Source organism: Desmodus rotundus, chromosome 4 (genome assembly GCF_022682495.2).
Source record: "Desmodus rotundus isolate HL8 chromosome 4, HLdesRot8A.1, whole genome shotgun sequence".
Lineage (NCBI taxonomy): Eukaryota > Metazoa > Chordata > Mammalia > Chiroptera > Phyllostomidae > Desmodus > Desmodus rotundus.
The window spans coordinates 53,805,979-53,831,144 of record NC_071390.1 but is presented as its reverse complement, the minus strand read 5'-3'; the positions used below and the strand labels follow the sequence as shown (position 1 = coordinate 53,831,144).

Sequence of the window (25,166 nt, the reverse complement as noted above, 5' to 3'; positions counted from 1 at the left end):
GACAAAAATGGGGGAAGGGGGTGGTTAAAGAGGAGAGGGCGAGCGTGCCGAGGGCAGGTCGGAAACCCGACCCCCGAGCGTACGGGTCTCTGCGCCTGGGGAGCGCGGGTGGAAGCCGGTGTCCAGGCCCGGCCTCCACCCCTCGCGCGGGTACAGACTGGCTCCTGGCTCCCAGCGCTCCCTACCCCGCCATTTATCAAAAGGATTGACAACAAAAGAAGAGCCGGAGCGGAAAAGTGGGGGAGGGGAGATTCAAAGTCTTCCAAGTGGTTCCGAGTAAGGGGGTGTGTCCTCCTCTCGCCCCCCTTCCAATTTCTGCGACTTTCTGAAGGTGACCCCCGAACTCGCTCCAAGTGCTATCAAAGCCCTGACAACTCGCACAGCGGCACAGGCACATTCACACTTGTGCGCCCAGGATCAGCTACGTGGAGACACGCACAGCGCCTCCCCTCTTCCTTCCCAACAGCCCGAGTGACGGTGCAAATCGAGGGGAACGCGGCAGTCCCGCTCCGCTTCCCTGGAAGAGACCTTGTTCCCACAGGCAGCCACCCCTCCCTCCTTGGCTCCTTCACTCTGCTCTCCCAGCGCAGGTCAGTCCCAGCTACGAGTTCCAATGAATTCGAGCGAGCAGAGCGGAGTAACCCCTGCTACTAAGCGTGCTGGGATGGCGCGCAGTGGGGGAGGCCTGGGGAAGGGCCCCGAGTGAGTCTGAGACTTATCTTCCCCATACACCCACGGCCAGGCCTCTTCGTGGCAGGCGCTCAGCCCTAGCCACGATCAGATGGGGTTCAAAGAATTGAGGGGATACCCTATCATTAACCCCCAGGACTCGTTACGTTGGAGATGTGGCTCTTAGGAAATAGTCTCTGAGTTTGGGGTCACGGCACTACGGAGGTTGGGGGCCGCGGCAGGCTAGCAGCCTGGCATCCGCACACTACATGACCCCGAAGGAATATCCTAGGCGAGGAAAAAAAAAATTCTCCCGTGCGAGACGTCGCTGCCTCGCGTCTTGGGTACCCAGAGTCGCTCCGAACTCCGCGGCCCCAAGGATCGAAGTCCCCAAAGGTGGAAGGGCGTATCTCTGTCTCCGACCTCGAAGAGGTGAGGCGCACACCCCAGGCCTGCGCACCCCTCTCAGCACCCCGTCCGCACCTGCGCACTTGACTCTCACTATTCATTTTCTTGACACCGAGCGCCTCCTTCCCCTCTTTCATTCTTTCTCTTAGAGCCCCCACCCCTCCCATCCCAGGAGGCTGCTCCTCTTTCCTCCTCCTCCGGTTTCCCCTCGATCTCTTCCTTCCTCTGCGTCTCTTCTCTCCCTCTCTTTTCCCCTTCAAGTCGCACCCGCCTTGTAATCAGCAACAAAAGCTGACATAAATCACGGGCGGATTGACAAGAGCTGACAAATAACTGATTGATTGCGGTCGAGGAACATTGACAATTGATGGAGGGGTGGAGATGCCCAAAGAACTTGGCAGGGTGGGGGGAGGGACAGGAGAAGAGAAGAGAGGGTGGCAGGGGAGAGTAAGAAGAGGGGGCCAAGTGTGAAGCAGAGGAAACATGTGACCCTCGCTCCTGCCCCAATCTGCGAGTCTCCGGGCGTCACGTGGCAGGGAAGGGCGGGGAGCCCCGAGCACAACTCGGAGAAAAACCAACACCGCTGCCCACCTAGCTTCTGGTTTCTCTGCCGCCAAATCTCGGGAAATCAAATCGGGCGGGCGGACTTCCGCCAGCACCCGCTCCGCACTTTTCCTTACCCTGGCGGCCGCGCCGCGAGAGAGTTCAGTTACGGAGGAGGAGAGCGTATTTGGTGTTCGGGCCCCTGTGAGCCCCTGGATTTGACAGCCCGGCTGCAGTCCGAAGTCCTGCCGGTGCTGCCTTTGAACACCACCTTAATCTGTTCCTCACACGCACCCTCTTGCAAAAGGAGGCTTCAGTTTATATTTTCGAGCTGGGAAAAGGAAGGACGACAAGGAGGAAAAAAGAGGGAGGCGGCAGATAGCAAACGTAGAATAAAAGTCCAGCTCCCCCTCGGAGCGAAATCCAGGGAGGGGACCGGCCGCGGGGAGTGGGGGGAGGTGGCGAAAAGGGAGCTGCCCATTAAAACCAGCGCTGAGAGTCCAGGCGGCGGCGGCGGCGGCGGCGCGGGACGCGTCACATCCCCTTGACCCTCCAATCACCTCGGGCTCCCATTTGATTGGAAGGCGGCAAAGGCTTTAATCTCCCCCTCGGTGCAGCTGCTTTTGAAGTGAGTTTCCTCGCCAGAGACCCGGCTGGACAGGCAGCGGCTCACTCGGCCGAGAGCAGCGCCAGCGCCGGGCCGCTAGTACGCAGCGCAGGGGCACAGCCCAAGGCGGACACGGCGAGCCACCCGGCAGTCCCGCAGTCGGGCCGGCTCCTCCCGGTCGGCCAAGGCACCGCTGCGGGCCACCCAGGATTACTCGCTGCTGGCTCCAGGCGCCGAGAGGGCGCGCTGGGCGTCCGTGGCCGCTGCGCCAGCTCCTCCTCCTCCTCCTCCTTCTGCTGCTCCTGCTCCCCGGGCGAGCGCGCAGCCCGGAGCCCGCCCCCCGCTGCTCCCATGCGCGCGGGTGGGTCATGAGCACAGCGCCCTCGCTTTCTGCCCTAAGAAGCAGTAAGCACAGCGGCGGCGGCGGCGGCAGTGCGGACCCTGCCTGGACCAGCGCGCTCTCTGGAAATAGCTCCGGCCCCGGCCCAGGCTCGTCCCCGGCCGGCAGCACCAAGCCTTTTGTGCACGCGGTGCCTCCCTCTGACCCTCTCCGCCAGGCTAACCGACTGCCCATCAAGGTGCTGAAGATGCTGACCGCACGGACTGGCCACATTTTGCACCCTGAGTACCTGCAGCCCCTGCCTTCCACTCCCGTCAGCCCCATCGAGGTAAGGACCCTCTCCCTGGATCGCGCTGGATTGGGACCACCACCCTGGCTGCCGCTTCACGGAATTTCTTTCTCTCCGGATCTGGGGGTGGAAGTTGGTAGCCGAGGAGGTGGGTGTCAAGTGATTCAGCTCCGGGACAGAGAGAAGATAGGGCTCCCGCACCTTAAAACTAGGGCAGAAAGAGGGGAGGAGGTAGACTGGGGTGTGACTGTTAGGGGGCAAGGCAGCCAAAACTTGTTTCTCTCTTTGGTATTAAAGCCCCTACCCCGACCCAGACCCACTCACTTTCTGCCCGGAAGACGGATGGGAGCCTGAAATATGGTTCCGAAGGCGCAGTCCTCGGGTTCCCCAGAAGCTGATATTTGTACTCAGCCTCTCAGGCGCAAACCGCCTGAGCCATTACTCCAAAGAATTAGGGATAGGGTGGGAGGTGTACAGTTCTGAGACTAGGAGTCAGAAACCAAAATATTTTGTGAGTTTTTAAAGACCCAGTTTAACGCTTGGAAAGGACATGAAAGATCCTGGGGGCCGAGGTCGGGGCGGGGGGAGGGGGTCTGCTACCTTTCTCAAGGGCGAGTGCGTGTGTAGAGGTGTAGAGGGGGGTGCCGCCTAGAATTGCGCCTCAGGGCTGGGAGGATCTTCGGAGGCCGCTGCGGAGGGGCGTTTGAATCCTAGAAGCCAGGATTCTAAAGGATTTCCCCTTCTTTCTTTTTGCACCCATCCCCGCCACCTCCTACGTCTGACCCCGCAGCTTGATGCTAAGAAGAGCCCGCTGGCGCTGTTGGCGCAAACGTGCTCGCAGATCGGGAAGCCCGACCCCTCGCCTTCTTCCAAACTCTCCTCCGTCACTTCCAACGGGGGCGGCGCGGGCGGTGCCGGCGGCGGTGCCGGGGGTGACAAGGACGGAAAGTCAGGGCCCCTCAAGCTGAGTGACATCGGCGTGGAGGACAAATCGAGTTTCAAGCCGTACTCCAAACCCGGCTCGGACAAGAAGGAGCCGGGAGGCAGCGGCGGAGGAGGCGGTGGCGGCGGGGGTGGCGGCGGCGGGGGGGTTTCAGCGGAGAAGTCCGGATTCCGAGTACCGAGCGCCACCTGCCAGCCATTCACACCCAGGACAGGCAGCCCAAGCTCCAGCGCCTCGGCCTGCTCACCAGGAGGCATGCTGCCTTCGGCCGGGGGCGGCCCGGAGGGCAAGGATGACAAAAAGGACCCCGACTCGGGCGGCGGCGGTGGCGGCAGCAAGGGCTCTGGAGCCGCCTCGGCCGAAGGGGCACCCACGGGGCTGGCACACGGCCGGATTAGTTGCGGCGGCGGGATTAATGTGGACGTGAACCAGCACGCAGATGGGGGTCCCGGGGGCAAAGCTCTAGGCTCGGACTGTGGCGGCTCCTCGGGCACCAGCTCCGGCTCAGGCCCCAGCGCACCCACCTCCTCCTCGGTGCTGGGCTCTGGGCTGGTGGCTCCAGTGTCGCCCTACAAACCAGGCCAGACAGTGTTCCCTCTGCCTCCCGCGGGCATGACCTACCCGGGCAGCCTGGCTGGGGCCTACGCCGGCTACCCGCCCCAGTTCCTGCCTCACGGCGTGGCACTCGACCCCACCAAGCCCGGCAGCCTGGTGGGGGCACAGCTGGCGGCGGCGGCGGCGGGCTCTCTGGGCTGCAGTAAGCCCGCTGGCTCGAGCCCCTTGGCCGGGGCGTCGCCGCCTTCCGTGATGACAGCCAGCCTGTGCCGGGACCCGTACTGCCTCAGCTACCACTGCGCTAGCCACCTGGCGGGGGCTGCGGCGGCCAGCGCGTCGTGCGCCCATGATCCGGCCGCTGCAGCGGCGGCACTCAAGTCCGGATACCCGCTGGTGTACCCCACGCACCCGCTGCACGGCGTGCACTCGTCGCTAACGGCTGCGGCCGCGGCGGGCGCCACGCCACCCTCCCTGGCCGGCCACCCCCTCTACCCGTACGGCTTCATGCTCCCTAACGACCCACTCCCCCACATCTGCAACTGGGTGTCGGCTAACGGGCCGTGCGACAAGCGCTTCGCCACGTCCGAAGAGCTGCTGAGCCACTTGAGGACCCATACGGCCTTTCCCGGGACGGACAAACTGCTGTCGGGCTACCCCAGCTCGTCGTCTCTGGCCAGCGCCGCAGCGGCCGCTATGGCTTGCCACATGCACATCCCCACGTCGGGCGCGCCGGGAAGCCCCGGGACGCTGGCGCTGCGCAGCCCCCACCACGCGCTGGGACTCAGCAGCCGCTACCACCCCTACTCCAAGAGCCCACTGCCCACCCCCGGCGCTCCTGTGCCGGTGCCCGCAGCCACCGGACCCTACTACTCCCCCTACGCCCTCTATGGACAGAGACTGACCACGGCCTCCGCTCTGGGGTATCAGTGAGGGAGGGTCGAGAGGGCTAGCGAGGGCGAGAAAGGAGCTGGGGGAGGGGAGGGGCCGAGGGAGGGGCGGGAACCGGGAGAAGCTACTGTCACCCGCGAGTGGGGATGGCCCGCGCCAGGGAACGAAAACGTATATTCCGTATCTATCTACCCGAGACAGCGACCGAGACCCGGTGGGAAACTCCCGTTGGCCCCACCTCACCTCCCCACCCAAACTTTATAAAAGTTGAAAGGAATATCATTTGACTTTTTATAGAAAAAGAAGGAAAAAGTAATTGAGAAAGTGTTCATCTGAGGACTGCACCGGTGGACACTGGTATTTATTTATGTTAGCTCCAAGCGGACCCGTGGTTCTAAAGTGCATTATTTAGTTTGAGCTCCGTAGGTAAAAAGGAAGGGGGGAATTAAAACTTGAGGGTAAAAATGGAAAACAAACCCTCCCGTCCCTTGTAGATTATAAATAAATACAAAGCCGCCACAGAACTAGAGGTCTTCTCTTTAATGTTACTTTAAAATTGCTATGATTGTATTGTACGTTCTTATTTAATGTCTGATTGAAATACAATTTACATGCATGTTTGTTACAAAAAATGAAAACACAAGTCACAATTTGTCAGCTCTGATTTCAAATTGCAATTATTTTTAAGGTGCATACCATCGGAAGAGAATGGGTATTTTTTTGTATGTATTCTGGAAGAAAACAAAAAAAAAGGAAAAACAGTTCTATTCCAAAACCTCATTTGCCTTATTTTGTTCTTTAAAAGGAACACTTAACTATTTTTAATTTTTAAGTCCACCCGCTGAGAAGGGGACAAGTAAGGTTTACGTCATGTACTAAAATAATAGACAATGTATCGCTTTAAAGATTAAAATTCCGTATATTTGATGTATTAAAAGGTTTTACTTCTTATTACAATCTTTTTTGCTTTTGTGGTTGAAGAGGAAGAAGAGCATGGCAGCCGCAGTGGGTTCCCTGGGCCTGCACCCGCGACTTCCCGGACGTGGCTGCGTTTCCGATGGTTTTGTTGTGATTTTTTGGAAAAGGCAAAGGCTTCGGAAGGGCTGGCCAGCAGTGGGGTTTGTCTTAGGAAAAATATTTTTCAAGGAGGTATTTCACAATTTGAAAAGATATTATCCTTAGCTATCGCTCATTTCGTTTTTAATTTTTCTCTCAGCAGCCTGTTTATTAAAAGTGAAAGAAAAATTAATTTTGAAATTTTCCTCTTGGGATTTTTGGGAGTTTGGGTTTCGTTTTGAGCAGAGAGCCAGCGCAGGCCCGGACTCGCCCTCCCGGCCTTGGCCCTGGGGAGGGGCCGCGGCCCGCAGTTTCACCCTTTGCTTTCCAAGCATCACCTGGTCCGGGGCCCGCAGCCGGGACAGACCAGGGGACAGAGGACGCTTGGGAACCCGTTTCCCAGGGCTAAGGAGAGCATGCCGAAGCCCTCTTATCTCTCGCGGGAAAGTGAGTTCGTTCTCTTTTTCTTCTTCTGGCTGCCGAGGGCCAGAGATGGCCGCCAGCCGAGCCCTCTCTAACGCCCCCACCTCCCCGCTTCCACCTCTCGCCCCGGGTCCTTCCTCTCTCTGGAGTCCCGACCCGCTGCAAGCCGGCGCCGCGGCTGCTTTTCCGTGTCCCGATTTCTCCGCAGCCGGTGCTCTATCCTGGTCTGCGCCGCAGGAGAGCGCGCCGGGGCGCGGGACCCGGAAGCCCCTTTAAATTCAAACCCGCGAGGGTCCTGGCACTCAAGCTCAGCCTCGCTGGGGCGACCAGGTGGGCACCGCGTGCGGTTCTGAGCCTCGAGCTGCACTCGGCAAAGCTGCTGTGGGACCCTCCGTCCCCGCGCGGGTCCCTGCCGTGCGCACTTCTCCCTTCTCCGCATTTGGAGCGGCAAGACTGAGCTGCCTGAAGCGCCAGTGGCACCACGCAGAGAAGAGCCCTAATCATTGGGGTGGGGGGGCATCGTTTGGGGCATGCCCCCCGCCCCTTCCCGCTCTCACACACACACACACACAAGCTCGTACTCCAGGCCCGGGCGTGACTCTGGTCCTGTGGCTGTTTGGGCGCTCGCCCTCCAGGTCCGCGGGAGGTCTGGGCCCCGAGCGCGCCTTTCCTGGGATCCCGGGACCACGGAGTCGCGTCGCCGAGCGCGCACCCCGAGCTCCCCTCTTCCTGGGGTCAGGCCGCTCTGGGTTCTTCCAGCCACCAACCCTCCTCGGCGCCAAACTCCTGCTGCCTCGGGAGGCTCACTGCCGCGCAGAGGCCGCCCTCGGCCTCGGGCCTCGGTCGGTCCACCGCGTCGCTCCCGCCGCCATTTGCTCTGAGGTTTGTGACTTTGAAATTTTCCACCTCTTCCCAGGGTCCGCCTCACGGTTGCGGGGCGTTTTCCCGGGTTGCACGCAAAGCAGCCCCTGCGACCTCCGGGACGCAGCGGGGAGCTCCCCGGCCTCCGCCTGGAGACGACTTAGTGGAGACTCCGGCTCCGACGCCGACACTTAGAGGAGGGCAGCCTCTAGCGCCTCCGAACCTCCAGCCTGGACCCCCGACTCCGGACACCGGAGCTGGCGTCCGAGGAGGACCCTGGTGGGAGGTGTCCGGGGACGCGGCAGCGCTGCGCCCACTCTGGTCAGGTTAAGTGAGGCTTGGTTGAGCCTGGCTGGGCCTTAGCTCATCGAGAACCCCGCCTGTGGAGAAGCTTGTCACCCCCAGGCTCTCAGACAGACACCACCCCTCCTGCCAAGTGCCAGGGGAGGACGTTCGAGGAGGTCGTGCGGCCCGAGTCGCGACCATCTCGTGCCCCCCGGCTTGGGACGGGAAAGCCAGGCCCTAGCTCAACCTCTCACCCACACCAGCGCACGCCCCTCCGCTCCACACGCTTCGCCCTTCCTTGCCTCGCGTCTTCAAACAGGGGTCCTTGGGCCGCCACGCCTCGGACGCCCAAGCGGGTTCGGGCCGAGATGGATCTAGAAATTCCCCAGCCCTAGAATTTCAGGTCTGTAACCAGCAGGGAGACGAACTGGGCACGTTTGTGCCTTTGTGCCCACTCCTGGTATTTCATTAACAAAAATCAAAGCCAAACTCCTTAAAATTTTAATGAGACCTCCTTCCTGCAGTAACTACTCAGTGGCAGCAGAATTCCAGGACTGGGGGCCCGGGGGCTGGGGGGAGAATTCATCCCCCGACGTGTTGGACAGAGCTAAGTCACCCAGGGCGCAGGGTTAGAGAAGAGAGGGTGCCAATATGTGCCGAAGGTTGAGGCCGAGTTGCGAGTGCCCTCGGGGAACAAACGCCTCTCCCCGCCGCGCACCCGGGCTCTCACGGGCTTTCTCCTGAACTGCCGAGGGATCCTGGCACACCCGTCTGCTGCCGCTGATCCCCGAGCGGAGCGCGGCGTGTCCGCCAGGCGGCGCTGCAGAGTCCTACCGAGCTGAGGAGACCTGGAACTTTGGCTGGTGCGCAGGCCCCCTGGGTGGTCATCCTGGGACCCCGCGCCTCCTCCTTCGCTCGGCTTTGGAGCAGTGTTCCAGAGTCTCCTTCTTGCTTCTCTCCTGCTGCGAACCATATCCTCTGAGCTTCTCCACCTGCTCTAGCTTCTACTGTTGTGTTTTGCTTTCTTTCCCTATCCGAGAGGAGTTGGCCCAGGTGTCACAGCCACTCCCCAAACCTAAGAGCTCCCACTGCCACCCTGCAGGTTCCAGTAGGTCATCTTGTCTGTCATACTGAAGTGGTCCCCACGCATTCATACATTCATTCACTCTCATCCACTGATTATTTCCAAGGGCCTACCCCTTTATCAAGCACTGTCCATCTCTTTACCAGTCCCTGACGCAGATGGAGAAACGGAGGCTAAGTTCAGGAGCCAGTGGCAAGGCCAGCAGAGGCCTTTCCCTCCATTCAGTCCCTGCCCCCATCTGTACCTCTGGTGGTGACACTGAGTGACCCTGGTGTCTTTGTGTTGGGTGACCTTGAAGCTGTAAGGAAAGGTAGACGAAAAAGCCCTTCTAGCTGATGAACCACCTGTGCTTTGGAAAAGTGTAGAAGTTGCTCAGAAGGTGAGGCCTGTCCCTGAGACGCCATCTGATGGCCTCTTGTGTACATATTGGCTTAGAGTTCCTCACTCACTGTGCTAGAGGCCTGGTCGTGCTCAGAGTGACTGCAAAGCTCAGGCTGACCTCATTCTGTTATGGACTGTAACCAGCTGCATTTTCCATATTAATTATCACATTTAAACCTCACAACAATTCCATGAGATCGTTAGAATCTTTATCTCAACTTTATAGATAAGGAAACTGAGGCTGAGCAAGGGAAGGACGGGAGCTTGCGGTCACATATCTAATCAGAGGTAGAGTTTACGCAGAGAGTCTCACCTTGGCTGCTCTCAACTGAAGAGGTTTTCAAACATAATAATGCCTGGGAACTAGAGGCTCTGTTTTAGCTGAGAGAGGGCAGTGGATATGATTTTGTTATTATTGTTCTTTAAGATTTCACTGTTATTGTTATTATTATTTTACTTTTCATTATAGAGATTTCCAAACATATACAGGTGAGGTCACCCAGAACAGACACAGAGAAAATGGTATAATAAACCTCCTTAAACTCACCACCCAGCCTCATGGCTAACTGTATTTCCTCTCTACCCCTTCCAGCTTGCTTCCCCCCATTATTCTGAAGTGAATACAGACATCTTATCATTTTACTTCCTGAAGTGTGAAGAGGTATTTCACTTCCAGCCGAAGTCTGAACCAATCCAAGGCTCATCCCTCCACCCCGCCTCAGTAGCAGTTTGGGAGGCTTAAGGACATTGCTCAAGTTCAGTGAGTAAACAACAAAGCTGGGCTTTGAACCCATTTCTATCAGATCCAGAGCCCAAGCACTTCACCATATGCTGTGCTGGGAATCCCCCAAAGCCCCAGGGATAGGGAGCCCTCTCCACCCAGTGTGACCCCAGGGCTTGCTCAAGAGGTGTCTGGTTGTAAAACGACTCTTGAGCTCCTGGCTGGCAGCAGTGCCTGATAAAGTCACCCACAGTGCAAGGTACATTGTGACAGTGAGAATAACTTAAAGCCACATGGTATAGTAGAAAGAGTACAAATTTGGGGACAGGCCTATCTAAATCAAAATTTAGCTCCACCACTGGCTCAACTCTGGGCATTGGTTTTCTCATCGGTAAAATGGGGACACTGATACCAACCTAGTAGTGTTATTGTGAGGCTCAAATGAAATAATACATGTGAATACTGTCTGCCAGGTCCTGGCTCTTAGTAAAGACAGATTTGTTTCTTCTTTCCTTCCCAAAGTCTCATTTTATTATAACCAGTCCTCTTACTCCAGAACTAACTGTGGCCCACAGGCTCAGATTCTCACTCCACCACCTGGCTATCAGAATGTCTATAATTATGGTTCATCTTCTGATCTGGCCCCTCTTTGTCTGTCCTACCTTGTCTCACCAATTGGCACAGTTCAGATATCTGCCAGCCAACTAGCTCCTCAACACCTTGGTTGGTGGTGCTCATCATATACTCCTTCCCTGGAATGACTTCCACCCAACATTTCCCTCAAAGCTCATCTCTTCCAGGAAGCCTTCCAGGTTTTTCCCCACCACACACTGATCTTTCCCTCACTTTGCTTTCCCTTGGCACTTACTGCAAAGGTGGAGGGTAGAGGTATAAAGATGACTGGACTAGGGATGAGCACACTTGGGTTTGAGTGGTACCTCTTCATAGCTGTGTGACCATGGACAAGTCACTTATGGTCTCTGTGAAACTTGGCTCCAAAACTGATAAAGGATTTAGCATACCATAGGTGAGCAGCACATTTACTGACAATAATAGTGTTAATAAATAGTATGTATTGCACACTTACTTTCCAGGCACTCATCTAGTCCTATTACTATTGCTACCTTAATTTGACAGGTGAGGAAATCGAGGACTGGAGAGAAATAACATGTCTGTGTTCCAGAGCTCAAGTTTTTAATTACAGTACTACACTGTGCTACTCCTATGCCTGGAATCCTTGCCCCCTGCCTTCTTTTCCTAATTACAAGCAACTCAAAACTTCTGCTTCAACTCTAAGGCCAGGGCCACCTCCTCCTGGAAGCCCCGTCCTCCATCATTCCCATTGGATTCAATGCACTTCTCTTTGCTCCTGTAGCACATGTCCCTCCCATCATCATACTTTCTTTACATTTGCCTAATATCCTGGAATCTGAGACACTGGGAAAGAGGGGCTATCTCCTATGCTTATTTCTACATAGTATATGTTCAATCAATGTTAAAGGAAAGGAGGGAAATGGAAGGAAAGAAGAGAGAGAGAGGTAAGGAGGAAGACAGAGGAAAAAAACAAACGACAGAAGGAAGGGAGATGGGAAAGAATCAGGCCCTCTTGGGCAAGATGATTATTCCAAAGAGAGTAGGAGGAAAAGTGTCAGTGGCCTTAGAGGAACTGTAAATGTCTTTGCCCATGGCACAGAACCAGGGGCTGCGTGAGCTTCCATGCATCAGTTAGGAACTGCATTTGCTGACAATAACAATGACCTTAAGGAGTGGCTTAAAGAAGATAAATGTTCTTGTCTCTCAGTCTGGAGGTGGGCAGTTCCCAAGAAGACTTCATCCTCATGTCACCTCTGATCCCAAGATTGCTTCTTGAGCTCAGGGACTTGTAACTTCATTCCAAACCACAGAAAGGAGGAGTGAAAAGAGGTAAAACGGCCCTCTCCCTTTTGATGAGTCTTTCTGGAATCCACACACCTTCTTCAACTTATACTTTATTGGGTAGAACTTAGTCACATGACCATACTTAGCTGCAAGGGAAGCTGGGAAATGTAATGCTTAGCTGGGCACACTGCTGCCTTAAATAAATTCAAGGTTCTGTTACTCAGGGAAGTGAGATGGGTGGAAGTTGGGACAGAACATTAACAGACTCCCCTGAAAAATACAGATGAGTTCACCCAGAACTGGAGTCAGAAGAGAGCTCTCTTCTTGATGGCCTTCCGGGGTGGGGGGCGGGGTCACTGGATGGTAATTTCTATTTCTAACCACAGATTCTTGTTGGTAAAGTGGGGAGGAGTGGTACTTGATAAGCCCGCATAAGTTGTAATTTGAGGTTGGTTGGTTTTGTTTCTCTTACGTGCCTGGAGTTGTATTCTGCAATGATTTAGAGTGGGATTTGTCAAAAGTAGTTTTTAGCCCTATAAAGAACTTTGGTTAGGGAACTGTTCATTTTGGCCCTGCACCCTGCACACAACACAAAGCCAGGAAGAAGGGATCATCTTTTAAAAAAACAAAAACAAAAAACAATGGGGTGGAAAAACAGAAGCATTGTAAACCTACTTCCCATCCGCTTCCATGTTATTAATAAAAAACTGAATAAAGCCTCCAACTTAAAACAGAGGCAGACTGATGTTAAATCAACTTTGCACCAACCCTACCTTAAGTAATTATAGCATAACTATAGAAACCTAAAAGAAACAAACCATGACCAAAAAGAACACAAATGGTATCACTGAATCATAGCAACACCTAGCTAGGCAAGTTTCAATCACATCTTCATACACCTGCACAGTGGTGGCCCTCAGCGTACACTTATGCTGGGTCCGGAGGGTGTGGGCAGGGGGTGGGGGACTTGGAAAAGTAAGAGAAGATTCTTAGGACTGGAAGGGGTGAGGAGAAAGCAGGAACAGGGATGTGTAAATGTAAGTGTTTTGGTTGCCCTGTTTCTAGAAGTTTCCTCAGCTTCAGGTCTCAACAAGGGAGAGACATTTCAGAGTTCTGGGCTGACCTCTTCGTGTGTCTCTCTGTGTCTCTGCCTTTTTTTTTCATATGTTTTACAAACATCTCTCCTCCAGACCCTCCAGAGGCAATTCCTGTGGTGTAGGAATTCTACTCACTTCATATCACTAATTCTTAAGCCTTGTGTGGGTTGAGGAAAGAATGCAAAAACCACAGCCTCTTTCTTTTTTCTTTTATTTTCTTTTCTCTCTCTCTCTCTCTCTCTCTCACTCTCTCTCTTTCTCTCTCTCTCTTTCTTTCTAAAACTTGATAAAAGCAATGGCCCTCTATACAGAACTCAGTACACAACTTTGGGAAAATAATTTCAAGTATTTCATGGATCTGCACATTTTAAATCTTTGATCTTGAAAGAAATCTGAGCTTTAAATATAAAAAGAGCATGCCCTTGGGAAATGCCCCAAGGGACTCTGGGTTTCCTTTCTAAAATTATTCTGACCAAGATGACATTCCAACTACTCTGTGTGATTTAACTCTAATAAATAACCTTTATGTCAACCTATCACTGTCTAGTATTAACCTGTGCAACCTTCACAATAACTATGAAGTAGGCACTATTATTAGCTCTACTTTATAGATAAAGAAACTGAGGCACAGAGACATGAAGTGACTTACTCAAGGTCACACAGCCAGCAAGTGGCAGAGGTGGGATTCTGTTATAGGCCGTTAGACTCCAGGGCCATTATTTTTTGTGCTTTTCACCACTGCATAGTGACCTTTACCTCTTTGCACACTGAAGCCACACATATCTGACATTCTCCCTAAATGCAGTTGTCAGGCCCCACCTAGTAGTGTGCTATTGTACAATCAGCTTATACTGGTTCCCATGGGCCAGTTATGCACATCCCTTTCCAAGATCTCATTCTGTGGCATTATACTGTCAGGCTAAAATCAGCCACAATGGAAGTATTTACACCACAGCAATTGGCAAACACAAGTGAAGGCTTTTCCCTCTATAGTGCTGTTTAGAAAGCATTTACCAGCATACCTCTGGACCCACTTATTCTAGTCCCACTCAGATGGCTACAGTCTCCAGATCCAGCCACCCATGCCCTGAATGAGTGGGAAGCAAGAATCTTTCTCCCTGCCAGTAAGGAGGATTTGGATATGATTTGCTACCCCCAGACTTAGTGTGGGGGGGGGGGGGGGTATTTAGAGACAGTGTAGCTTCCTTCTTTCACCCCACCATACACAAGTCATCTATCAGCTGCCTCAGTGCCTTCCTTCCCCTAGAATACAAGTCCGGTCATCTGGGGGTCTGGACCCTTCTTCCACACAGGTCCAGATACTTTACACCACAGCAGACTGACCAATGTGAAATGATTATGGCAGCCCACCTGATGTGGGGAGCTGTTGGATGCCTAGAAGCTTCTGCATCCTTCCCAGCTCTGTACCCCCAGTACTCTTAGCTATTGATGGCAGCCAGTTCTAGTTTAACTCTGCCCCTGTATGGTTAGCTACAGGCAGCAGGCCCCTCCATACTGTTCCTCTAGGTACCAGCCCTACACCCTCTCCTTCACCTTTGGGAGCACCCAGCAAACTGCTCAGACAGTCGTGACAATGTACATTCTCTGAGTTTTGTCCATAGAGAAACCCCACCCCACAGCTCAGATTCCAGTGGGCCAGGCCTCAAGTGGAGCCTACCCTGGTACCCTCCCACCAAGCAGAAACTCAGGTCACGGGAAAGAAATGGGATAATGATGATGATGATTATTACCATTTAGTGAACAGTTTCCTTGTGCCAAGAGCTTTATATTTCTTTATATTTTTTTAATCCCTACAAGAGCTCTAGAAGATAAGTACTATGTTACTCTTATGTTATAAAAGTTTTGTCATAAAACTGGGATTCAGAGAGGTTAAGTAATATGCCTGAAGTCACACAGCTAGTAAGTGTGGGCTGAAATTCAAGGCCAGAACTATCTCACTCCAAATTCCATACCTACAAAACCTGTGTACTTCAACTCACAGGAATTGCCCACAGAGCTGACGGAATGCCCATGGCTGCTGTGTGGGAAGGGCAGCCCCTCTTGCTCCCCTTGGGGTTCCCTGGGGAAGTCCTCAAGGCAATAGGGAAGACAACCTTGGCCACCTGTGGCAAGACTACTGCTGGGAGTTGTGAACCTCCAGCCATGAAAAGTGAGTGTTCAGTAAGGCATGTAATGAGCACCTATTGCATATAGTATTCTCTTAGGCATGTAGATAGTAGAAAGATGACCTGGACATGATGTCTGTCCTCAAATAACTTCCTGTCCAGGCTAGTGGGTCACGCAAACAACTGTTGCCTTCAGCTGGGCTATGATTGGGCTATAATCAGTGGAGGCACAGTGGATTTCCACGTCACCCCAATTCCCATAGGACAATGTGAAAGTTCGCCTGGACTGGCATTGGAGAAGAGACTGCACTTGATCGCGGCTTGGACATTGAATAGGCATTTGCTAGGTAGAAAATAGGGGCTTGGGAAACCAGGAGGAGGAACCAGTGGGAACAAAGGCATGGAGGCAGGACACCCCATGAGGGTGTTTGGTACGGTGTGGCTGTAGCAGAGGGAGTGGGTGGGGATGCAGTGGGAAGAGATGGTGTTCTATTCTTTGATAAGCAATGGGGAGCCATTATAGGTCTTAGAGCAGAAGCCTTTGATATGGGCTATACTTCAGAAACAAAGAGACCCCCAAATACAGTGCCTTAAATCAGATAGAAGTTTCTCTTTAGTCTCTATGATCTATGCTGGGGAGGCTGCTCTCCTGCATGATGTCATTTAGGGACCCAAGTTCCTTGCATCTTTGTGCTTCTCCATCCCCTAGCACATTGTACTCATTGGTGTGATCAAATGTGGACAGTATTCCCACCCATGACAGGAGGAGAGATAGGAAGTCCAGGGCAAGTGATGTCCTTTTGAACAAGTCAGGAAGGAGTTGCTTATAGTCACTTGGCCACACCAGCTGCAAGGGAGGCTGTGAAATGTCATTTCTGCCATGTGCAAGGAAGGTGGGAGAATAGATTTGTGGATGGAAGGCTAACCAGGAATCTGCCACATCTGGGTTCCTGGCAGAAATTCCAAGGGAGAGCAGGCTTTGTCCAGGAGATACAGAGTATATATTTTTAATGGATTGAGTTTCTGATGCCTGCAGCAAGTCAGGACTAGAGATGTAAATTTGTGAGTTGTAAGCAGAGAAGAGAGAATTGAAACCTGGGGTGTGAGTGGTATGTACCCAGGGAGAGAAAATAGAAAAAATTGAACTAAGAAATTCCTGAAACTCTTAGGAAAGGTGTATAGGGAATATTTTGCTAATTTTATTTCCCAAAGAAGGTGGCACCAATATATCCTATTCCATGTACCTTTCTTACACTATGAAGTTGACATACCTCCATTGGCAGGTGGGTCTACTTTTCTTTTTATTTATTATTGCAGTTTCTTAAAATATTTTATTGATTGTGCTGTTATAGTTGTCCCAATTTTTCCTCTTTGTCCCCCTCCACCCAGCCTGACCCCCACAGTCAATCCCCACCCTGGTGTCCATGTTCATGGGTCCTTCATATATGTTCTTTGACTAATCCCTTTACCTTCTTTAAATCAGTCTCCACCTCACCCTTCCCCTCTTACCACTGTTTGTATGTTCCATGTTTCTATGCCTCTGAGTCTACTTTGCTCATTAGTTTATTTTGTTCATTAGATTCCACTTATAAGTGAGATCATATGGTATTTGTCTTTCATTGACTGGTGTATTTCACTTAGCATAACAGTCTCCAGTTTTATCCATGCTGTTGTAAAAGGTAAGAATTCCTCCTTTTTATTGCTGTGTAGTATTCCATTGTATAAATGTGGGGTATAAGTCTCTTTCCCTTCAATCTGGGCAGGCCTGTGGTCAGAGATGAAGTAATCCTGCATGACTTCCGAAGTTGTGAGGACAAGTGATGCTACCTCCTCTAGTGATGCTCACTCTTGGAACCCCATTCTGCAAGGAAAGCAAGTGATCACATAAACGGGCCACGTTTAGGTGTTCCGGTGACAACCACAGCCAACGGTGGCCTCAGCTGACAGCATGGAGTGACAAGCCTCAGCAGATTCCAGCCCCTGGCCTTCGGGCTGCCTCCACTGACCCTGAGTGGAACAGAGACAAGCCCTCCCCACAAACCTTCACTCAAATTGCCAATTTAGTTATTTATTTTTTAAAGATTTGTATTTATTTATTTTTAGAGAGTTGGGAAGGAAGGGAGAAAGAGGAGTGAAACACTGATGTGTGAGAGATACATTGACTGGTTGCCTCTTGCACGCTCCCTACTGGGGACCTGGCCCACAACACAGGCATGTGCCCTGACTAAGAATCGAACCAGTGAACCTTTGGTTCTCCAGCTGGTGCTCAGTCCACTGAACCACACCAGCCAGGGCCAAATTGCCAATTTATGAACAAAATAAATGTTGTTATTGTCTCAAGCCACCAAATTTGGGAGTCTTTCTTTTGTAACAATAGGTAAATGATATAGGCCAGGATCACTTTTCCCATCCTAGAATGCCCCAAGACACATAAAAAAGGAGTGACTCTATGCCAACCTTTCCTGCCCCCATACCTTTCCTATCTGTCTGCTGCTTGTCCCTTCTCCAGCCATGACACATCCCATATCTGTGTTCCTAGCACCCAGCTTTCTGCTTTGACCAGCCTCTAGACCCTCACGATGGCTGCTTCTCTGATCCCCCTCAGTCTGGGCCTTTGGCCTGGCTCCATAGTCCACCACACAAAAGAGATTCCAAGGCTGCACCCCTTCTCTCCCTTCATCCCCAGAGGCCAAAAGGGTAATCTGGTGGCAGACAGTTGGAAGTAGAGCACAGGGTCTCTGAAACTCAAGGGATGGAAAGTCTCCATGTTCCCTTTAATATATTCATTTCCCCTTTGATATCTGCCTAAGGAACAAATGTCAAACTTGGAAGGATGAGGGTCATAGAGGAAGCTCTGTGACCAAGAGGTAGACCCAGGGATGGGAAGAGATTGGAGGAACCACATCCTGGGAGGACAATAGAGCTCAGCAGGGACATGGCTTCAGGGCCAGGAGCCACCAACAAGGTGCATTGATAGGGCAGTTGGCACAGCTGCACAGCCAGAGCATTATTGGGGCACATTGTGAAACAGGTACCACAATGAAGTTAATTAACACACTCATTACCTCACATAAGTACTGTGTGTGTGTATGTGTGTGTGGTAAAAACCACTTAAGAACTAATCTGTTAGAAAATTTCAAGAATACAAAACAGTATTATTTGACTATAACCACCATGTTGCACATTAGATCCCCAGGACTTATTCATAACTTTGTACCCTTTGACCAACATGTCCCCATTTTCCCCACTCTCCAGCCCCTGGCAATCACCATTCCACTTTTTGCTTCTATGGGCTTGACTATTTTATATTTATTATATATGTGGTATCATGTATTTATCCTTCTGTGTCTGGCTTATTTCACTAAAATAATATCCTCTAGTATCATCCATGTTGCCACAAATGGCATGATTTTTTCTTTTCTATTCTTTTGTGTGTGCTTGTGTGTGTATTACATTTTCTTTAGCCATCCGTCCATCCATGAACATGTAGGTTGCTTTCATATTTTGGCAATGGTGAATAATGCTGCAAAACATGGGAGTGGAGAGACTTCCAGTCAAGATGGCAGCATAGGTGAATATGGCTTGCCTCCTTGCACAACCACATTAAAATTACAACTAAAATAGAGAACAACTATCACTCAAAAACTGTCAGAAACTTAGTTGAATGGAAGTCTGACAACTATGGAATTAAAGAAACCACATCCATCCAGACTGGTAGGGGGTGCAGAGACATGGGATGGGCTGGTCCCACATACACATGGTTTGGTATGGTGCATAAAAATTTGGGAGGAATAACACGGGAGCAAGGAGTCCGAACCCTCTACCAGGCCCCCCAACCCAGGGTTCCAGTGCCAGTAAGATAAGTCCCCATGATTTCTGGCTGCAAAAACCAGGGGTATTGAGTGAGTAGAAGAAACTTCTGGAGTCCCAAGCAGTTCCCCTTAAAGAACCTACACATAGACTTACTCAGATCCACTATATTTGAGTGGATAAGATACTCTAACACTGGGGTAGCAACTTGAAAGGTACAAGAGGCATAAAGGGAGGAACTGAAATGTCTGGCATCAAAGTGAGAGCTGGGCATCAGTTTTCTCTCAGACAGAAAGGTGGGCAGAGGCCTTTGTCCCTTTGAGACCCCTCCCCACCACAGAGCCACAGAGTCACAGAGCTGTCAGGTCAGTGCCATATCTGAGACTGCATTAACCTGGCTAACACTATTTGCCCCACACTGGAGATCCCCTGGGACTCCATCCCACCCAACTTACAAGCTCATCTAAACTGTTAACCATGACTTTTGTACATGAATGACTGGTCTTGGCTCATGCTTCACAACTTCCTAAATCCTATCAAACAAGCAATAGCTGGCCTTAGTGAGCCCCCAGCCCCTATACCTCTTTCTAAATGGCCCCAGGCCTGGGACTAGCAGCAGCCAGCCTAGATTCACAATTTGGCTTCACCTGGGAATCTCCAAGTCCAGCACAAGTAGCAGACATCTCAGACTTCTTTACAGCTTGTACGGGTGGCCCCGGACAGAACACAGGTGGGGGTTGACCTTGGCTTGCACCACCTGGGAAATCCCAGAGCCTTCACACCCACTGGATGACTATAGACCATATCAGAGCACCACCACCCTGCCCATGCACAGTTGATCCTCCATGGAGAGCAGAGGTTGGTGGTCAGTGGTCACAGCTAGTCTTTACAGTTCACTGGCCTGGGTAAATCCCTCCCATTGATATTCCAACAGCAATCAAGGCTCAATCAAGGGTATACTCAGCCCACATGCAGACCACACCTTGAGTACCCAGCTGGGGTGATAGGGGAGATTGTGCCACTGGACCGTGCAGGACACCTACTATGTTAGGCCATGCTACCAAGACACAGAGTCATAGCAGCTTCTACCTAATACATAGAAACAAACACATGGAGGCTGACAGAATGAGGAGATAAAGAAACATGGCCCAAAAGAAAGAATAGATTAAAACTCCAGAAAAAGAACTTAAAAAAAAAAAAATGGAGATAAACAATCTATCCGATACAGAGTTCAAAACACTAGTTATAAGGATGTTCAAAGAACTTAGTGAGGACCTCAACAGCATAAAAAAGATCCAGTCAGAAACAAAGAAATGTGAAAAAAAGAAATAAAGGATACATTAATTGAAATAAAGAACAGAGGCTTCTGGACAAGATGGAGGCGTAGGTAGACACACTGTGCCTCCTCGCACAACCAAAAGAAGGACACAACAATTTAAAAACAAAAAAGAACCAGAACTAACAGAAAACTGAACTGTATGGAAGTCTGACAACCAAGGAGTTAAAGAAGACAGATTTATCCAGACCAGTAGAAGGGATGGAGACGGGCAGTGGGGCAGACAGGACTCAAGGCAAGGTGGTGGCTGGAGGACCCAGCGAGGCAGCAGATTATGGTATGGGGTGGGCAAGGCTGCAACTGGCCAGCAAGGCAGCAGCTGGCAGACCCAGTGAGACCGTGGCTGGTGGAGCAGGAGGTCCCACATTCGTGTGCAGATAAACCAGGAGGAAAAACTGGGGAGGGAAATAGACTGTGCAACCCAAGATCCCAGCACTGGGAAATAAAGCCTCAAACCATTCATTGAAAACACCTGTGGGGGTTGAAGCGGCAGCAAGAGAAACCCCCAGCCTCACAGGAGAGTTCATTGGAGAGACCCACAGGGTCCTAGAATGTACACAAACCACCCACCCGGGAATCAGTACCAGAAGGGCCCACTTTGCTCATGGGTACTGGGGAAAGTGACTGAAATCCAGCAGAGAATGGAGCAAGTGCCATTGTTCCCTCTCGGACCCCTCCCCCACATACAGCATCACAATGCAGAGATGCCCTGGTGAATACCTAAGGCTCCACCCTTTACTACATAACAGGCGCATTGAGACCAAAAAAAAAAAAAAAAAAAAAAAAAAATGGCCCAAAGGAGAGAACAGATCAAAGCTCCAGAAAAAATACAACTAAGCAATGAAGAGATAGCCAACCTGTCAGATGCACAGTTCAAAACACTGGTAATCAGGATGCTCACAGAATTGGTTGAATTTGGATGCAAATTAGATGAAAAAAAAATGAAGGCTATGCTAAGTGAAATAAAGGAAAATGTACAGGGAACCAATAGTGATGCGAAGGAAACTGGGACTCAAATCAAGGGTGTGGATCAGAAGGAAGAAAGAAACATCCAACCAGAAAAGAATGAAGAAACAAGAATTCAAAAAAACGAGGATAGGCTTAGGAACCTCCAGGACATCTTGAAACGTTCCAACATCCAAATTATAGGGGTGCCAGAAGGAGAAGAGGAAGAACAAAAAGTTGAAAACTTATTGGAAAAAATAATGAAGGAGAACTTCCCTAATCTGGCAAAGGAAATAGACTTCCAGGAAGTCCAGGAAGCCCAGAGAGTCCCAAAGAAGCTGGACCCAAGGAGGAACACACCAAGGCACATCATCATTACATTACCCACGATTAAACATAAGGAGAGAATCTTAGAAGCAGCAAGAGAAAAGGACACAGTTACCTACAAAGGAGTTCCCATAAGACTGTCAGCTGATTTCTCACAAGAGACCTTACAGGCAAGACGGGGCTGGCAAGAAGTACCCCAAGTCATGAAAGGCAAGGACCTACATCCAAGATTACTGTATCCAGCAAAGCTATCATTTAGAATGGAAGGGCAGATTAAAGTGCTTCCCAGCTAAGGTCAAGTTCAAGGAGTTCATCATCACCAAGCCCTTATTATATGAGATGTTAAAGGGATTTATCTAAGAAAAAGAAGATAAAAAATATGAACAGTAAAATGAAAGCAACTTCACAGTTATTAACAACCACACCTAAAACAAAAACAAAAGCAAATTAAGCAAACAATTAGAACAGGAACAGAACCACAGAAATGGAGATCACATGGAGGGTTATCAACAGGGGAGTGGGAGAGGAAGAGAGGGGAGAAAGGTACAGTGAATAAGTAGCATACATGGTAGGTAGGAAATAGACAGGGGGAGGGTAAGAATAGTATAGGAAATGTAGAAGCCAAAGAATTCTTAAGTAGGACCCATGGACATGAACTAAAGCGGGGGGGATGTGGGCAGGAGGAGGTGTGCAGGGCAGAGGGGAGTGAAGGGGGGAAATGGGACAACTGCAATAGCATAATCAATAAAATATATTTTTTAAAAAGAAATAAAGAACAATTTACAGGGAAACAACAGTAGAGTAGATAAATCTGAGAATCAAATCAATGATTTGGAACATAAGGAAGCAAAAAACAACCAACCAGAACAACAAGAAAAAAGAATCCAAAAAAACAAAGATAGTGTAAGCAGCCTCTGGGACAACTTCAAGATGTCCAACATTCACATCATAAGGGTGCCAGAAGGAGAAGAGAAAGAGCAAGAAGTTGAAAATCTACTTAAAAAAATAATGAAAGAAAACTTCCCTAATTTGGTGATGGAAATATACATTCAAGTCCAGGAAGCAGAGTCCAAACAACATGGATGCAAAGAGGTCCACTCCAAGACACATCATAATTAAAATGCCAAAGGTTAAAGATAAAGAGAGAATCTAAATGCAGCAAGAGAAAAGCAGTTAGGTACCTACAGGGCCATACCCATTAAGACTGTCAGCTGATTTCTCAAAAGAAACTTTGTAGGCTAGAAGGGGTTTGCAAGAGATATTCAAAGTCATGAAAAGTAGGGACCTACAGCCAAGATTGCTCTACCCAGTGAAGATATCATTTAGAATGGAAGGGCAGATAAAGTGCTTTCCAGACAAGAAAAAACTAAAGGAGTTCATCATCATCACACCATTATTATATGAAATGTTAAAGGGACTTAATTGAGAAAAGGAAGATCAAAACTATGAACCATAAAATGGCAATAAATACATATCTATCAATAATTGAATCTAAAAAACAAACTAAGCAAACAAGAACAGAAACAGGATACAAAGAGCATTTTGACGGTTGCCAGATGGAAGAGAGTGTTGGGCAATGAGTGAAGAGATGAGGGGAATAAGAAGTACAAATAGGTAGTCACAGAATAACCATGGGGATGTAAGGTACAGTATAGGAAATGGAGTAGCCAAAGAATGTATACACATGACCCATGGACAGGAACAATGGTGTGTGGATGTCCTGAGGGACTGGGGAGTTTGGGTGGAGTGGAACAAAGGGGGAAGAACTGGGACAACTATAATAATAAAATCAATAAAAACTAATTAAAAAAAAAACTTGGGAGTGCAGATATCTTTTAGAGATACTGATTTCATTTCCTCTGGACATATACCCTGAAGTAGGATTACTGGATCTTATGGTAGTTCTATATTTAATTGTTTTGGGTGTTGTTTTTGGTTTTTGGTTTTGGTTTTGGTTTTTTTTTGAGGAACTTCCGTACTGTTTTCCATAATGGCTACACAAACTTACATTCCCAGAAAGAGTGTATAAGGATTCTTTTTTCTCCACATCCTTGTCAACACTTTTTATCTCATCTTTCTGATAATAGCCATCTTAACAATTGTGAGATGATATCTCATTGTGGCTTTGATTTGTATTTCCCTGATAGTGATGTTGTGTACTTTTCGTGTACCTGTTGGACATTTGTTAATTATTATTTACTTTTTTAATCCTCACCTGAGGATATGTTTGTTAATTTTAGAGAAAGAAAGAGAGAGAGATACAAACATTGATCAGTTGCCTTCCATATGCACTCCCACCAGGTAATGGGAAACCTGTAGCCTAGGTATGTGCCCTGACCAGGAATCGAACACATGGGCTTTTGGTGTGTCAGATGACACTCCAACCAACTGACCCACCTGTTGAACATTTATATGTCTTCTTTGGAAAAATGTCTATTCAGGTCCTTTGTCCATTTTTAAATGGATAATTTATTTTTTCACTATTAAATTGAATGAGTTCCTTATATATTTTGGATATTAACACCTTATTTGATATATGATTTGAAATATTTTCTTTAATTCTTCTTTATGTTTTATTGATTTTATTTTTATTTTAAGTAGATTTTATTGATTATGCTATTACAGTTGTCCCCATTTCCCCTCTTTGCCCCCTCTGACTGGTACCCACTTCCCTCCAGCAATCCCACCTTAAGTTCGTGTCCATGGATGATGAATGTTAAGTTCTTTGGCTTCTCCATTTCCCATACTATTCTTAGCATCCTCCCTGTCTATTTTGTTCCTACCAATCATGTTTCCTGACCCCTGCACCATTTCCCACATTTTCCCCCTTCACACTCCCAGCTGATAACCCTCCAAATGATTCCCATATCTATGATTCTGTTCCTCTTCTGATTGTTTGCTTAGTTTGTTTTTACTTTTTAAATTCAGTTGTTGATAGTTGTGATTTTGTTGACTTTTTAATGTTCATGGTTTTTGATCTTCTTCTTTTTCTTAAATAAGTCCCCTTAACATTTCATGTAATAATGGTTTGGTGATGATGAACTCCTTTAACTTGACCTTATCTGGGAAGCACTTTATCTGCCCTTCCATTCTAAATGATAGCTTTGCTGGATACAGTAATCTTGGATATAAGTCCTTGCTTTTCATCACTTTGAATACTTTTTGCCAGTCCCTTCTTGCCTGCAAGGTTTCTTTTGAGAAATCAGCCAACAGTTTTATGGGAACTCCTTTGTAGGTAACTAACTGCTTTTCTCTTGTGACTTTTAAGATTCTCTCTTTATCTTTAACTTTTCCCATTTTAATTATGATGTGTTTTGGTGTGATCCTCTCTGGGTCCAATGTGTTTGGGACTCTCTGTGCTTCCTGGACTTGTATGTCTATTTCCATTGCCAAATTAGGGCAATTTTCTCTCATTATTTTTTCAAATAAGTTTTCAATTTCTTGCTCTTCCTCTTCTCCTTCTGGCACCCCTATGATTCAGATGTTGGCACTTTTAAAATTGTCCCAGAGGTTCATAAGCCTATCCTTGTGTTTTTGAATACTTTTTTATCCTGCTGTTCTGATTGAATGCTTTTCCGTTCTTTGTGTTCCAAG

General features: G+C 49.5%; 1 protein-coding gene across 4 annotated transcripts; it reads left to right on the top strand.

The window, feature by feature from the left end:
- The first annotated feature begins 1,815 nt into the window (after positions 1-1,815).
- ZNF503 (zinc finger protein 503) lies at positions 1,816-17,494 on the top strand. Of its 4 annotated transcripts, XM_053922786.2 has the most exons (6): positions 1,816-2,895; positions 3,647-6,745; positions 7,638-8,730; positions 9,985-10,092; positions 11,855-11,976; positions 16,918-17,494. In XM_053922786.2, exons 1-2 carry the CDS (start codon positions 2,596-2,598, stop codon positions 5,282-5,284), a joined length of 1,938 nt encoding a protein of 645 aa, XP_053778761.1. In that variant the 5' UTR covers positions 1,816-2,595; the 3' UTR covers positions 5,285-6,745; positions 7,638-8,730; positions 9,985-10,092; positions 11,855-11,976; positions 16,918-17,494. The 4 variants fall into 4 exon arrangements, with proteins under 4 accessions (XP_053778761.1, XP_053778762.1, XP_053778760.1 ...); XM_053922787.2 differs by lacking the exon at positions 7,638-8,730; XM_053922785.2 differs by lacking the exon at positions 7,638-8,730 and having other exon boundaries at positions 9,925-10,092.
- The last annotated feature ends 7,672 nt before the right edge of the window (positions 17,495-25,166 follow it).

Coding starts and splice junctions, on each gene's coding strand:
- ZNF503 (XM_053922788.2), top strand. CDS start 2,596: ATGAGCACAGCGCCCTCGCTTTCTGCCCTAAGAAGCAGTAAGCACAGC. Junction 2,896..3,646: donor CTCCCGTCAGCCCCATCGAG/GTAAGGACCCTC, acceptor CTGACCCCGCAG/CTTGATGCTAAGAAGAGCCC.